Source organism: Patella vulgata, chromosome 8 (genome assembly GCF_932274485.2).
Source record: "Patella vulgata chromosome 8, xgPatVulg1.2, whole genome shotgun sequence".
Taxonomy (NCBI): Eukaryota; Metazoa; Mollusca; class Gastropoda; family Patellidae; genus Patella; species Patella vulgata.
The window spans coordinates 51,487,260-51,501,286 of NC_065886.2; the positions used below are offsets into that span (position 1 = coordinate 51,487,260).

The 14,027-nt window shown below is 33.3% G+C and overlaps 2 protein-coding genes across 6 annotated transcripts in view; both read right to left on the reverse strand.

The window, feature by feature from the left end:
* Window positions 1-230: 230 nt before the first annotated feature.
* Window positions 231-4,287, reverse strand: LOC126829334 (phospholipid-transporting ATPase VD). The gene is made up of 4 exons (XM_056102902.1): window positions 3,735-4,287; window positions 1,878-2,082; window positions 1,542-1,627; window positions 231-552 (listed from the first exon to the last, which is right to left on the reverse strand). Exons 1-4 carry the CDS (start codon window positions 4,121-4,123, stop codon window positions 231-233), a joined length of 1,002 nt encoding a protein of 333 aa, XP_055958877.1. The 5' UTR covers window positions 4,124-4,287.
* Window positions 4,288-6,137: 1,850 nt separating this feature from the next.
* Window positions 6,138-14,027, reverse strand: part of LOC126829333 (phospholipid-transporting ATPase VA) — a 29,549-nt gene continuing 21,659 nt past the window's right edge. For all 5 annotated transcript variants that reach the window (XM_056102703.1, XM_056102701.1, XM_056102704.1 and 2 more), the window contains 7 exons: window positions 13,260-13,548; window positions 12,666-12,868; window positions 12,275-12,475; window positions 11,801-11,881; window positions 10,977-11,081; window positions 10,146-10,333; window positions 6,138-8,136 (listed from right to left, as the gene is read on the reverse strand). In XM_056102703.1, coding sequence (XP_055958678.1) covers window positions 7,845-8,136; window positions 10,146-10,333; window positions 10,977-11,081; window positions 11,801-11,881; window positions 12,275-12,475; window positions 12,666-12,868; window positions 13,260-13,548 — 1,359 coding nt within the window. In that variant the 3' untranslated portion in view covers window positions 6,138-7,844. The remainder of the gene's footprint in view (window positions 8,137-10,145; window positions 10,334-10,976; window positions 11,082-11,800; window positions 11,882-12,274; window positions 12,476-12,665; window positions 12,869-13,259; window positions 13,549-14,027) is intronic.

The window sequence follows — 14,027 nt, forward strand, 5'->3', positions numbered from 1 at the left end:
TATTTTTGGTAGCCCCGGGCATCGGGCTAGTGGATTTTTACAACCTTGCCTCTTCCTCTCACTCTAGTGTCCACTCCACACAAACTAGGTCATTTTCGGGACTAACATATGGCTCAATTTTATTTCACGCACGCACTAACCATTCAGCCATCCAACCTCCCGCAGAGCATGAGGCAAGTAAAATGTGGTCATGCTAATGCTATATGTGTACGGTCTTGCCTATCTATAAATTAATGATTTTCCAAAAATTCTACATTTTCTATTAAAATATATGCAACATTATTATATTCTACATCATGATTATTTATCTTACCTATGGCACAGAAAAAACATAAAAATAACAGGAGTACAACACACCAGACAACATCCCGATTTATAGCTCGTTCTAATTTACTCCGTTTATATCTAGGCCCTCGATTATTTAACAATGCCTTTGTTTCATGACCAGCGTATACACAGATACCCTCAATAAAATCTGTATTTCTTATTACACAACCTCTCAGCAGTAAATTATCTGTATTTAAAGCTATCTTATTCTCTTCATTTTCAAATCTAAAACAATAAAAAGTATCAGTTACTCATCAGTTGTTTTACAATAAAGCATATTCATTATATTATTGCAAGAAATAAATATAACAAGAGCATCGCTTGTCGCTACCGCTTCCTGCTTTGATTGATAATGTACTTTTTAAAATAAAGTGCACGAAATATGAAATCGCTGCAATGACTGTAATGTGACAAAAGGTAAAGAAGGTATTGGGGTTTTTTTTACCAAATTTACAGACTAAATATTAACAAAAAAGTGGGAGTGGGTGTGACACCGTCCCAGGGGGTTGGGGCATGTACCAAAATAAATAGTTGCCGTCTTTGTGGTATAAGGAATAAATATGCAAAGTTCCAAGATGATCCATTCAGAATTGCAGACGTATAAAAATCACTGACCATTGACCAGCTGGCAAAATTTAAGAATTGAGAACTTCCCTTCACACTGTATAAAACCTGACAGAAGATTCTATTCTAAAACACTACGTATACTTTGAGAATTTTGAGAAGCATTTACTACACTTCCATTTTCATATTTAAGGAAATTAAAATGCTTATTTAGTCTTTGTGTGGGTGTGCGTGAGTGTCTGTGAAAATGCACTAATTTTTCAATATGGCTGCCATTCAGGGAACAGATCTATTCTAAAAGTTGGTTGATCTGTTTGCAGAATGGGATTTAGAGAGAGAGAGAGAGAGAGAGAGAGAGAGAGAGAGATGGGGTTTAACGTCCACTCGACAGACTAGGTCGTTTCGGGACTAAAATATGGTTTCATTTTATTTCAATAATTCGCTTGCGCATAGGGGTCTTTAGCAGTGGGAGGAAACCGGAGGACCCGGAGAAAACCCACAAGGTTGGACAGGCATGTACAACTGGGGATTCGAAACCACGCCAGTTGACTCAATGACAGGCCTTATGATACAGCGCACACATGCTAACCATTCGGCCATCGAACCCCCCAGAATGGGATTTAGCCAAAACTTCTGGTAAAATTACTTACATGTAGCCTTTAAATTTATAGATGTCACAATTGGGTTGTTCCACTTCTATGTTATTTCGAAAACCTGAAGGATCAAATTCACTTCCCTAGACAAGACAGAAATGATTATACATTAAAAATTTATCTCTGATAAATATAAAAGCCTTTTCTCAGATACTTGATGAATTCTTAAACCTAACCCTGGACCTAGACCTAACCCTAACCTATAATCTCGCCAACAATCACGTGCCCTAACCTTATAAACATCACAGCGACCTTGACAAAAATGAGCTGGCCTTAACAAATAGATTTAGCCATTAATATCAAGACTTAGAAGTGGCATATGAGAGATTTTACCTTTGTGTCAAGTCCTTTAACACTATATCTTTGTTTGAGATTATTTTCACCATCTATATTACATGTTTCAATATGACAGATTCCCTCTTTATCACTAGATCTTAGCAGTAAAATATCAGCAGGTATTATCTCATTACAAGACAGATGGACAAAATCACCAACATGTATATCATGCCAATCGGTTTTTACATAACGTTTTTCTGTACTGAAAAAAAGAAAACACAAAAATTATGTTTAAGTTTGGAAGCATTGTTTTTCGAATCAATTAATATTAGATTAAATGTGATATCATTTGAACAGCACTGTGTTAATTAGAACCTGTATAATGTTCAGGGCCTGACAGGGACAGTTGTCTAGTCCAGTTGTTGGAATGGAACAAAAAATCGAGGACCTATGTATACAATGTTGTTTTGATACTTCCATTTGTTAGTCCAGGCATTTTAACTCAATTTCGCATTATTCCGGGCAGTTGCTGCAATAGAAATGCCGACCACGGTTTATGGTCGGAAATGAAATGACATGGGGTTTAATGTCCTACTGTTCTAATGAAGACAGCATTTATGGTCGGTCTTGGGTCTAGACATATATTGTAACCAAAAAAAAGTTCCAGTCAAACTGGCCAAAATTGAAAATGGCCGCCGGTTTTTATCCAATTATCATATGATCGAGTTTGGTATCAAAATATATCCTTTCGTGGTAGCTGAATCCATTTCCATTCACATTTTGGGTGATTAGATATACTGTAGAGTCAATGTTGTAAAATAATTCCAGATGGCGGTCAGTTTTGACGGGAAAATTTGAATTTTACAAAATGACCACATTTTGTGACAAAATATACTGGGATTTTATTGGTGACAATAGACATCTATCTAGTTACTAGACCGACCATAAACCATGGTCAGCCTTTCTATTGCAGAAACTGCCCGCACTTATGCTATCTTGCCTGGACTATATCTAGTAATCAGGTTAACATTCAGTGTTTAAAGACACAGGCCAGATTGTTCACATTTATCCCAAGTTGTATATATTGTATATAGTGTATCTACTGCTTTTCATTATTAGTATATAATTTGTATTGTAAATAGGGATAGGGGTCTGACATTTATCCTGTTCCCCAATCTACCATTCATTTATAGTGAATTAAATATGTTTATGTACTAATTTAATATAATAAAATATAATAAAACGTCTTAAGTATGCATTTAAATATATTTGGTTGGTTTATTATTAATTTGTCTTAGACACATAAAGATAGCAGTGTGAGAGAGAGTGAGAGAGAGAGAGAGAGAGAGAGAGAGAGAGCGAGAGAGAGAAATGGGGTTAAACCTCCACTGGACACAAACTAGGTCATTTTGGGACTAACATAAGGTTCAACTTTATTTCAATAATTCGCTAGCGCGTAGGGGACATTTAGTGGTGGGACGAAACCAGAGGACCCAGAGAAAACCCACAAGGTTGGACAGGCAACCTTACTCCTTGTCACTTACAACCAGGGAATTGAAACCACACCAGTTGACTCTATGACAGACCTTATGATACAGCGCGCATGCACTAACCATTCGGCCATCCCCCCCTCCCCTCCCCCTCCTTAACAGTGTGAAAGCCAATGTAAACTTTAAATGGGCACAAGTTAACTTAGAATTGATCAATCTGAATAATTTCGAGATCAAATGTTTCTTAATGAAGGTATTTTTAACTTTGTATGATCTTAAACACTTTACTTAACCTTTTAATCTGGCGTATTTCTCAAAATAATCACGCTGGAGCCTCTAGGTGTATTAGTCTGACGAGCTATTAAAATGGTTTTTCACAATTTATGCTGTAAAAAAACAATCATACAACAAATCATTTACTCACCATGAAAATTTCCGACAGTTGTGAAAATTCACCTTTTTGTCAGATCTGTAACGTCGAAAATCTTCGTAAGCATCCTTGATACAAGTAACGCCCAGCACAAATATAACCGGTAACATTGTAATTTCCTTCGCAAATGCATTCACCTCCGGCACCCAATTTAATGCAACCACAAATAAAAAGTATAAATTAGCATAGCGGTGAAATTGTTCAAAAAGATTTTTGGGTAAAAAAGTTATCACAGAATAGCGTGTTGTTTGGATCTTATTTGATAAATATCCATGATTTGGATGACTTTTATGAGAATGGGGAATTTCTGGATCCACAGTACAATTTGGCACAATAGTCCGATATTTCGGCTTGGTTTTACCTCTTTGCATTATATTTCCCATTTTATTGGAAAATAAATGAGCTCACATAGGAACCTCACTCAACTATTTCTCTCATTCAAATTCAGAAGAGACAATAACAAAGTACTATCGCAGAACATGGTCTATAACCCAGTTGTTTACATTCTAAAAAAACAACATCCCTAAACTACGACTGTTTCATTCACAATGCATGGTTTCTGTTGATCTTTTTATCTTCACTTTTCATGCACATGTTTCATGCATACTGTCTCTGAAAAATGCAATAAAGTCTATGTAAGTATATAAGAAATTTAGGTTATTCTTGTAGATATATTATAAATGTCTAAATGGAAACTAGACAATGGCTTAAAGCTATATTATTATCAGGCCCCGAGTTCACAAAGCATTCTCAGACTTAAGTTAAGAATTTACTCAACTTTCACTCACTGTTTATAAGAAATATTTTTGATCTAGAAATGCAAAACTTTGCACATAAGTTTCTTATTAATGTATTTGATACAATAAAATAACAAAAGTTTTATAGTAAATTCTTAACTTAAGTCTAAGAATGCTTTGTGAACTGGGGGCCTGAAGCTATAGAAGAAATTTTGAATTAACTTTACTTGAAAATTTTCTAAATTGTAGAAAACTATCAACAAAAACAAATATTCTGAAATATAAAAATCAGGTTTCTGAAACATATTTGAATAAAATTTATTCCGTCAAGGATATTTCATCTTATATCAAAACTGTCTGTCGTCCAATTATATCAACTGTCTAAACAGCGTGCAAGTTAGTTGTATTTTACGTCCACTTCTACCGAGGTGATATTGCAGGCATGTCTTAAACAGTACAAGTGCAATTTGACAAGTATTCAACGTTTAAACTAAGAATATGTTCACTAAGAGGAGAACGCCAAGATGGAAAAGTAAAGAAGAGAATAGATTTCTATTTTATAAGGGTAAAAGGTGGACAGGAAGACTGTGGGATTATACACTGGCGAATATATTATATTTGCTGCCCTAAACAATATTTTGTTGAAATTTTATTTGTATTGAAAATCATTACTGCCAATTCATCTCTAACACAACTTTGAGTGGGCAAGCAACAATTCTCCACTTGCAAATTACGAGCTGTAATCCTGACTTGCATCTCTGGTATGTGTACCACTCCATTGTCAAATCTAGTGGTTGACGGGACAGGATTTCTTTGTTTATTTCATTTACTGTGAGCTTACTAATTACTTTCAGTCTTTAATTTTATTTCTCCCATGTCATAAGAAATATATTTTAAGCAAATGGAAGTTGCTGGTAAGAGAAATGATGGCCTAACTTAACCTTGACGGAGCATATCTTTAAATTCATTCAGTTTTATCCCATTAACAGAACATGGGATACAATCACTAGTTTTAATCTAAAAGCATGACGTTTTGACAAGTATCCTCTCATCGTTATCAAGCACGTTTTATTCCATTGAATTGCTTTTTGTTTTTAACCTGAAATTGGATGCCAACTATAGCCTAAAACTATTTTGATTTCTGCAAAAGCGGGTTGGAAAAGCGGGTATTAAATAAAAAGGGTAAAACAAAAAAGATTTTGTAGATCAGGTCCAATGAATCTGCTAATGCTACCACTACTTCTAATTTACTACTTAATGCTAGGTACCCACTATCACGATTCGCGGTACGATTAAAAACGTGGAGTAATCGTGGTGATCCTATAAGGTCTTATCATATACTTTAGTCAGTCGTAGGAATCGTGTTGATCGTATCAAAAAGTATCCGAACGTATCTGCACGTAGCAGATCGTGGACTCAATAGGGACAATCCTATCGTAACGCCTATCGTAAACCTATTACACGACAGTGAGAAACCAGCATAAAGTGTAGGTGATCTACACAGATACAGGTATTGACATTTTTTACTATATTTATATTCATGTACGTCTTTGAATATGAGCAATTCCTTTTTATATATAAAACAGAATGTCGGAGGTTCTGACCATACATAAAATAAACTGGGAACTGTGTAGGAACTACTTTTGATTTTTATTTCCATTTTCATTCATCAAAAGATCAAGACCTACCCAAAACTAGAAACAGAAACAAACATAATATATGTGAATGGTGGAAATTTCATATGGAAATGATTCATTTATTCGTGAATGTTACTAGATGCAAAATAACATGATCAAATAATTTAAACATGACTCACAAAAGTTGAATTAACAATGAATAATGAAGTGAATATTCTAGACCCATTTCAAATGTTTTTAACAAAATCTTAAACATTTAATGAATATTGAAGTAAATATTCTAGACCCATATTCAAATGTTTATAATAAAATCTTAAAACATTTGAGCTTTATTGAATTAATAATGAATAATGAAGTGAATATTCTAGACCCATATTTAAATGTTTTTAGTAAAATCTTAAAACATTTGAGCTTTATGGAATTAATAATGAATATTGAAGTAAATATTCTAGACCCATATTCAAATGTTTATAATAAAATCTTAGACATTTGAGCTTTATTTTGCTAGAATACATGTAAAGATTGAGTTCCTGCTCTCTGAGATATGCCATTTTTCAAAAATTGGCGATGGATTCTAATAAAACTGTAAATCTGTTTATAAATATGTACATCACAATTATGGGTAGAAAAAAACATATGTTAAAATGTTCAATAAGAAAGTATCTGTTCTCCACTCAAAATATTAACAATGTAGCTTCCGCTGTGTTTAAGGTAAGGCTATCGGTTACCAAATCCTGTGGCTCTAAAATTTGTTAAGATATAAACCTAAACACTGGGTACAGACTATTATGTAAAAATAGTCAAATTAAACACCAGTAATAAACAATAAATATTTCCGAACTGTCAATTTTGGGGGACTCCCATTAATCAACTATGCGTAGGTATATTATGAAATTATGTGTATCTGAATGTTTGGATGGAAAACAGCCAAAGTTTAAACCCTGTTTAGGGCTAAAGGGACTAATTGTTCAGAGGAATTCATGCTTAGATCGAATGAAAATATAGTTCCAGCTTGACCAGACAGTATTTCATCAATCCCAACAAATTGCCTCATAAAATATTAACTTGCCTTAAATAAGTATATTTCTGAGATCATGTGTCTATCAATTTCCCCGTCTTTATTAGCCCAGGTTAGGAGCAGAACAGTAGGACGTTAAACTCCATTTCATTTCATTTCATTTCTATCAATTTCAATATTATCTTAAAAAAACATTTACTTGTTTTTCTTAACATTCAATAATATTTTAGCAATAATATATTAAATAAGCATAAATACAAAAAATAAGTTAATAAAAAGAAAAAAAACAGAAAAACTCATCTAAAAATATATCAACAATTGCCACGAGTACAAAATATGTTATATATTCAAAAATGTCAGAGGCCTGTTTCACGAAATTTTAACTAAGATAAAATCCAAATTTTAGTAATTTGATTGGATAATATTAGATTGATTTTACTGCTTAGCCTATCAAAATTGAAGTATCTACTAAAATTTGGATTTTTATCTTTAGTTAAGATTTTGAGAAACAGGGTCCAGGTAAGGATCCTTAAAATATTAAAATATTTTACAAAAATGTTTTGGTTCCTTAAAAGCAAAATAATCTTTAAAAACCTCAGTTATGAACGTGGCACATATTACATTAATCCCAAAAGCATTTTGACAAATGTCTGTCTGAAGTTCAATTCTGTAATGATGTAATGCTTCATTTGGAAATATTGTGCAAAATCGACTAGAGCTTTGTAACGAGAAATGAAGAAGTATTTCTTTTATGAGCAGCGACATCATTATTTGAAATTTTCATTTCATTATATCTGCTCGATGAAGCGTTATCTTGATTCATGTTGGAACTATCACTAGTTTGCATTGTTTGTGCATTAACAAGACCTGTTGTATTAACGTTATCATTATCATAACCACGAACATCTTGTTTTTCCTCTGTTGTCATGGTTTCCTGTATTTGTTGTTTAATTATATCAATGTCCGTAGGAAACAACGTAAACTGTATTGATTTTATCACGACCCTGAAATGAAAATATTATAAAATTTATGTTGGTGAAATGAAACTACATAATTTGTGCTAACGTTTTCACAACCGAAGTTGCTCTTCAGGCATTTAATATAATGTACTATGAACTGTATATTCCAATACACTAGAAATACTATCGTTAAACAATGTCATGCGTGGTTTCAGGGCTGCCGACAACCAGTATCGCAGCGCAATTTGCGATACATATTTTGTCCGTTGCTAATCAAAAATTAAAATCTAAAGTTTTTGATTCGCAGTAACTGCGAATCATTAATATGCCTGTCATTTTGGATATTGACACAAGGATAATCCACATTTGAAGACTAGAAAGCTTTCTCAACAATTTCAACGAGTATAAAATGTTGAATAAAATTTTATAAACAAAACTGAATTCTCCGTGTGACATTTTCTTCTCGAACTACCCAGACACAATTCATTATACGGTACTATATAATACAGGGACATAACTCTATGAATAGGGACTATTAAACCGGAAACAGGGAATCAAGTAGTACCACTCACGTTGCGAGACATCAAGTAATTATATGATATTTTGAAAGAAATAAATCCAGTGTATCCTCTACGTATTGTAAATAAAATATAAAAAAATAAATGTTAACGTATTGTAAAATGATAAATCAAAGTAAAAATTCCCGTAAAATATCACGTGTGTCTAGTCAATCGAGGTGCGCCCGATTGAACAAGAAAAGCAATACACGATAAAAAGCAGACAAAATTGTTTTCTAACGAAGATTTCTAACGTACAAAAAATAACAATTAAAATGATTGGGGCTTCGGAAGTCACTGTTAAGAATTGGCTTCAGACATAAGACCTAACTAAATGTCTACATCACATTCACAAACTGTCACAAGTACTTGTGGCACTCCTAAAAAAATCTAAGATTAGTAAGAATGGAATCTAATCATATTTGTTATGAACTAAAGTAATATCTTGTTATTTAGGTGTTTTATGTTGAAACTGAAAAACTGCTAATCAATTTTTAAATTTGCTAATCAAATTTGGCAAAATTGGACTTTTTGATTAGCAGTGCTGCTAATCAACCGTGAAAAATTACCGACAGCCCTGCGTGGTTTCCCCTTATCAGTGATGCAGGATGGAGGGCCTGACAAGTACGGCTGTCTAGTTGTTCAGATGGGACAAAAAACCTGAGGTCCCATGTATACACTGGCATCCACGTAAAAGATCCCTTGGCAGTTGGAATTCGATATAAGAGTAGACCATAGCGTCGCTGCCCTGGCAAAATTTATATGGCATATGCCCGTCTTCATTAGCCCTGTTGGATCTCTCACCACATTCATTATAAACATTCAGTACTTGTTTTTCACACCCTTCCCCTACAGTATGTTTCTAGTAATGTTAGATAACACAATGAAATATAACTGGTTACATGTGGCACTACAATCATCAGTCCGGTCAAAATTTATCATACACTCAGTTCATGCAATTTAATTATACCCAGATAGCAAGCTGATGTGAATTAAATGTAAGTTTAACGTCATTTTGGTTAGATTTGTGTCCAATTTTGATGTTAAATATAAAGTAATATTACAATCAAGAGAAATGAACTATCTTCAGCACTCAAGTATCTCACCGATATAAAAAAAAAAAAATTATATACTGGGGAAGAGAGGGAGAGAAATGGGGTTTAACATCCACTCGACACAAACTAGGCTATTTTTGGCCTAACATATGGTTCAATTGTATTTCAATAATTCGCTTGCGCATAGGGGTCTTTAGCAGTGGGAGGAAACAGGAGGACCTGGAGAATGCGAACAAGGTTGGACAGGCGCCCCTACTCCTTGTCACGTCCAACCGAGGAATCAAAACCACACCAGTTGACTCAATGTTACAATGAACGTGCGCTAACCATACAACTCCCCAGCATCTAAGTATAATACCTGGTACTAACACATTGTTCAATGTTGACTAACCCACAGGACATGTCTAATAAAAGTGGTGTAATTTGTAATCTGATTACTTACCGTGGCAGTAAAGCTAGAACACAAACAATGATTGCAATACAAGAATGTATAGCCTGAGATATGGTATTCTCCATTACCCAATATGGATTAGAAGGAGGGTTGAATGTGAAAAAGATGGCATTAGAAACGATGGCAAACATCCAAAATACCATGAAACTTAGTATCAAAAATAACCACTGCAACCATACCTAGAAAATATCATTTATAGATTTTAGTTAGTATTAATAAATTTAATAAATTTTTTTATCATAAAACACTCATCTTTTCCTAAAATAAAGATTCTGCATTATCAGCATTCTCAAATGTTGAGTAGGTTTGGCATACTTTTTAGCATTACTTCAATTCAATTGTGCTTTTGAACAAATGGTGTAATGGTGAATACATGACTTGTCTCACAGAATATAGACCTATCCCATGTGAATAATATCGAGAAGACTGATGTCGAAGAAAGGATTCTATTTTGATGGCATATTTTCGGATTTATGATAATACTTTGAATGAGATTTACGTTTTTAAGTAAAGAAATGTCAACGAATATTTCGATTTGAATAGTATAAATAGTTATTGCCAAAAACATTTGAAACGGGTACGTGTCGGCACGCTTTCATGCTATTGTATTACGACAACACATAATTTTGTAGGACTATTACTGACATAAATTGAATACTGCACGGGAAATTGTCAATGTCTCGCTCTTCCAGCTATCTACATTGAGAACCCAATGCTTACAAATATTAACCCATACTATTCAAAAACAATACATTTCTGTAAAATAATGGATCAATCCTACCAAAAAAAATGAGATAAAAGTACAATTATTTGAATATTTACCCATGAATTAGTTTCTAGACCAATCTGTAGTAAAATAATTAATATCATACAAACACATATTGTAGTACCAAACTCCCATAAACCAACACCAAAGTTTGTGTATGACTGGAAAACATAAACATAGAAAAACATAAAATATGTTAGTAAAAAATATTTATAAGACCAACTGATTTATTTGTAGACAACTGCATTTACCAATAAAAATAATCTACTTTAAACATACATTATGCAAGAGTTAAATCTGCCTATTGCAGGTCTTTCTTTAGGCCTGAAATGTTTTCTAAATTATTAATTAGACATTAATTAACTTATCCAGGCCATAATCAACTCTCGATGGCATCAGATTTCTCCGATATTAAAGAGATTAGAAAAGTTCAGCCATATTTTGATTTAAGCTAAAAATGGAGGATTGAGACTTAGCTTCGAACAATCAGTGCGGTGGTTGAAATTATTGCACACGTCTTGTCAAACCTTCAAAGGCTAATATCTTCGCTCGCAATAGAGTAATTTTGATGAAAATTTTCAAATTATTCATTTTACATTATCTATTTTCAAACTATTATAGCAAGAATGGATAGCTCTTTATCTAAATCTTACATAATGTATCTTTAATTTAGAATAAAAGATTCTATACTTACATAATGCACTATATCAATGATTATTTCAATGAAAGGAATATAACTGCGTATCTATCATTTAAAATATTCTCATCAATTAACATTTTACAAGGCGAGACATTTTTAAGTTGTTAGAACTTTTGTTTAATCATTTTGTGTTGTACAATGAAATGTCGATGCAATAAAGTGAGTTTAAACTAAACTTACATAATGGGTGATGAAATAGATGACCAGGCTTTGGTATAGTGAATCAAGAAAAATAATGCCAAATGTCCATTTGGTATATAACTGTGAAATACAAAATGATAATAATTACTGTGATGGTTGGCTAGTGATAAGCATTACAATACAATGTGTATCACCATACAGGTGTAATGATACGATGAGAATTATGATCAGATCACAAGCAAACAAGCTAACCAATCTAATATACTATTTCTCCGGGTCCTTCAGTTTCCTCCCACTGCTAAAGACGCCTACACACAAGCCAATTATTGAAATAAAATTAACCCATGTGTTAGTCTCGAAATGATCTGGTTTGTGTCGAGTGGGCTCAATGACAGAGCTTATGATAAAGCGCGCACATGCTAACCATTTGGACATTTACATTCATAATAAGCAAGAATATGTGTTTACCTTGCTATTTTGACCTGCTTTATATAAATATATAAATGTGCTTACCTTGCTATTCTGACCTGCTTTATATAAATGTGGTTTATCTAATAATTGTTCAGCTGATGTATCTTTATCAAATACGCCGTTTACTATTGGAGGAACGGATACAAAAAGCAAATGTTCTAACATTAAATATAAACTGTCTATCATCAGTGAACCACTAAAACCACTATAGATTTGAAACCAAAATAATAAAAACACAGTAATCTGAAAAAATAAATAAATAATTATTCCAAATATGTATATGAATGTAATGTAATCATATAAAAAATACCCCAAACTATATCTGAAATCTGAACTTCAAATACATATTTGCAATCCTATAAATTCAAACATACAGAACAATGGAATATGAGAAGAAAAAAAAATGTTATATTTTTTAATAAATTTAACTTACCAGACTTTTATAAAACATGATGGCAGCAAAATTTGAAAGACGAAAGTAATTCCAGTGACCATGTACTAACAATAGTCTTAAAAGGAAACGGAACTGAGCAATAGCGAAGTCTGATGCCATGACAGCTTGCATACCTTCTTGACCTGATATACCTATACCTATATCAGCTGTCTGTATCATACTAACATCGTTAGCTCCATCACCTGTAAAAAAAACCAGAAGCAACATTTCTCAATATTTCTTTGAATGATCAAACAATATGTGCAATTGATGCAGAATACGTGGCTACGGGACAATTGACCTCGGTGACGAGTCGTCTGGGGATGAATTGTCCTAGAGTCAGAACACACAACATTTCGACTAGTACACTGCATGACTGGGAAAAAAATACATTCAAATGAACAAATACAAATAATTTACCAGAGGGTTAGGTATAGAGTTTAAGACCATACACAATCAAAAATATTTTCATTAAAAAAAGTGTTGATCAAAACGTGTACAAATCAATCGATTCTCACATGAGTTTCGACCATTTTTTTTTCATAAAGGACAGGTAATTTATAACATACAGATGTGGTTGATTAAATAACTTACCTATAGCTAAAGTCATTTTCTGCAATCTTTCTTTAACCAATTTAACAACATTTCCCTTCTGTATAGGTGTGGCACGACAGCAGACGACAGCTTTACATTTCTGACAAAGAGCCAAGAAAATGGGATCTAGTTCCTCTGTTAGAGCAAATGCCAGAGTTGTACCATCTATAACTAAAACATATTCTCTAAAGACTGTTGTTGATGTGTCATTATTATGCTCTTTAAGTGAAGACTTGTAGTCTTTAGATATTTGCTCTGAATGATGTCTTAAAAGATCTTCTGCTTCTTCCTAGTATAAAAGAAGTTATGTAGATAAATAGAAATGAACTGACTGGGTTAATGAATCGTTTCAATGGTAATTGAACTGGAATATACAATGGAATACAATGATAATGACCAGAAAAGCCTAGTCGCTCAGTAATAAGCAGTAATTGTATTCCATAAAATTGTGACATGTATAAGACAGGAGATAAATACAATGGAATCTATACATTTAATAGACATTTTATTTCAAGAAATATTCAGGATAAGGAGAGAGAGAGAGAGAGAGAGAGAGAGAGAGAGAGAGGGGTTTAACCTCCACTCAACACAAACCAGGTCATTTCGGGACTAACATGCTTCAATTTTATTTCAATAATTCGCTTCTGCGTAGAGGTCTTTAGCACTGGGAGGAAACCGGAGGACCCGGAGAAAAAAATGAGGTTGGTCAGACGACCCTACTCCTTGTCACGTAAAACCGGGGAATCGACAGAATCTTCAAACAAACAT

Excerpts from the sequence above, each read along its gene's own strand:
- LOC126829334 (XM_056102902.1), bottom strand. The coding sequence starts at position 4,123 with ATGGGAAATATAATGCAAAGAGGTAAAACCAAGCCGAAATATCGGACT. Across the intron at positions 2,083-3,734 it reads AACTGTCGGAAATTTTCATG|TACAGAAAAACGTTATGTAA; the intron begins GTGAGTAAATGA and ends TCTTTTTTTCAG. Across the intron at positions 1,628-1,877 it reads TTAAAGGACTTGACACAAAG|GGAAGTGAATTTGATCCTTC; the intron begins GTAAAATCTCTC and ends TGTCTTGTCTAG.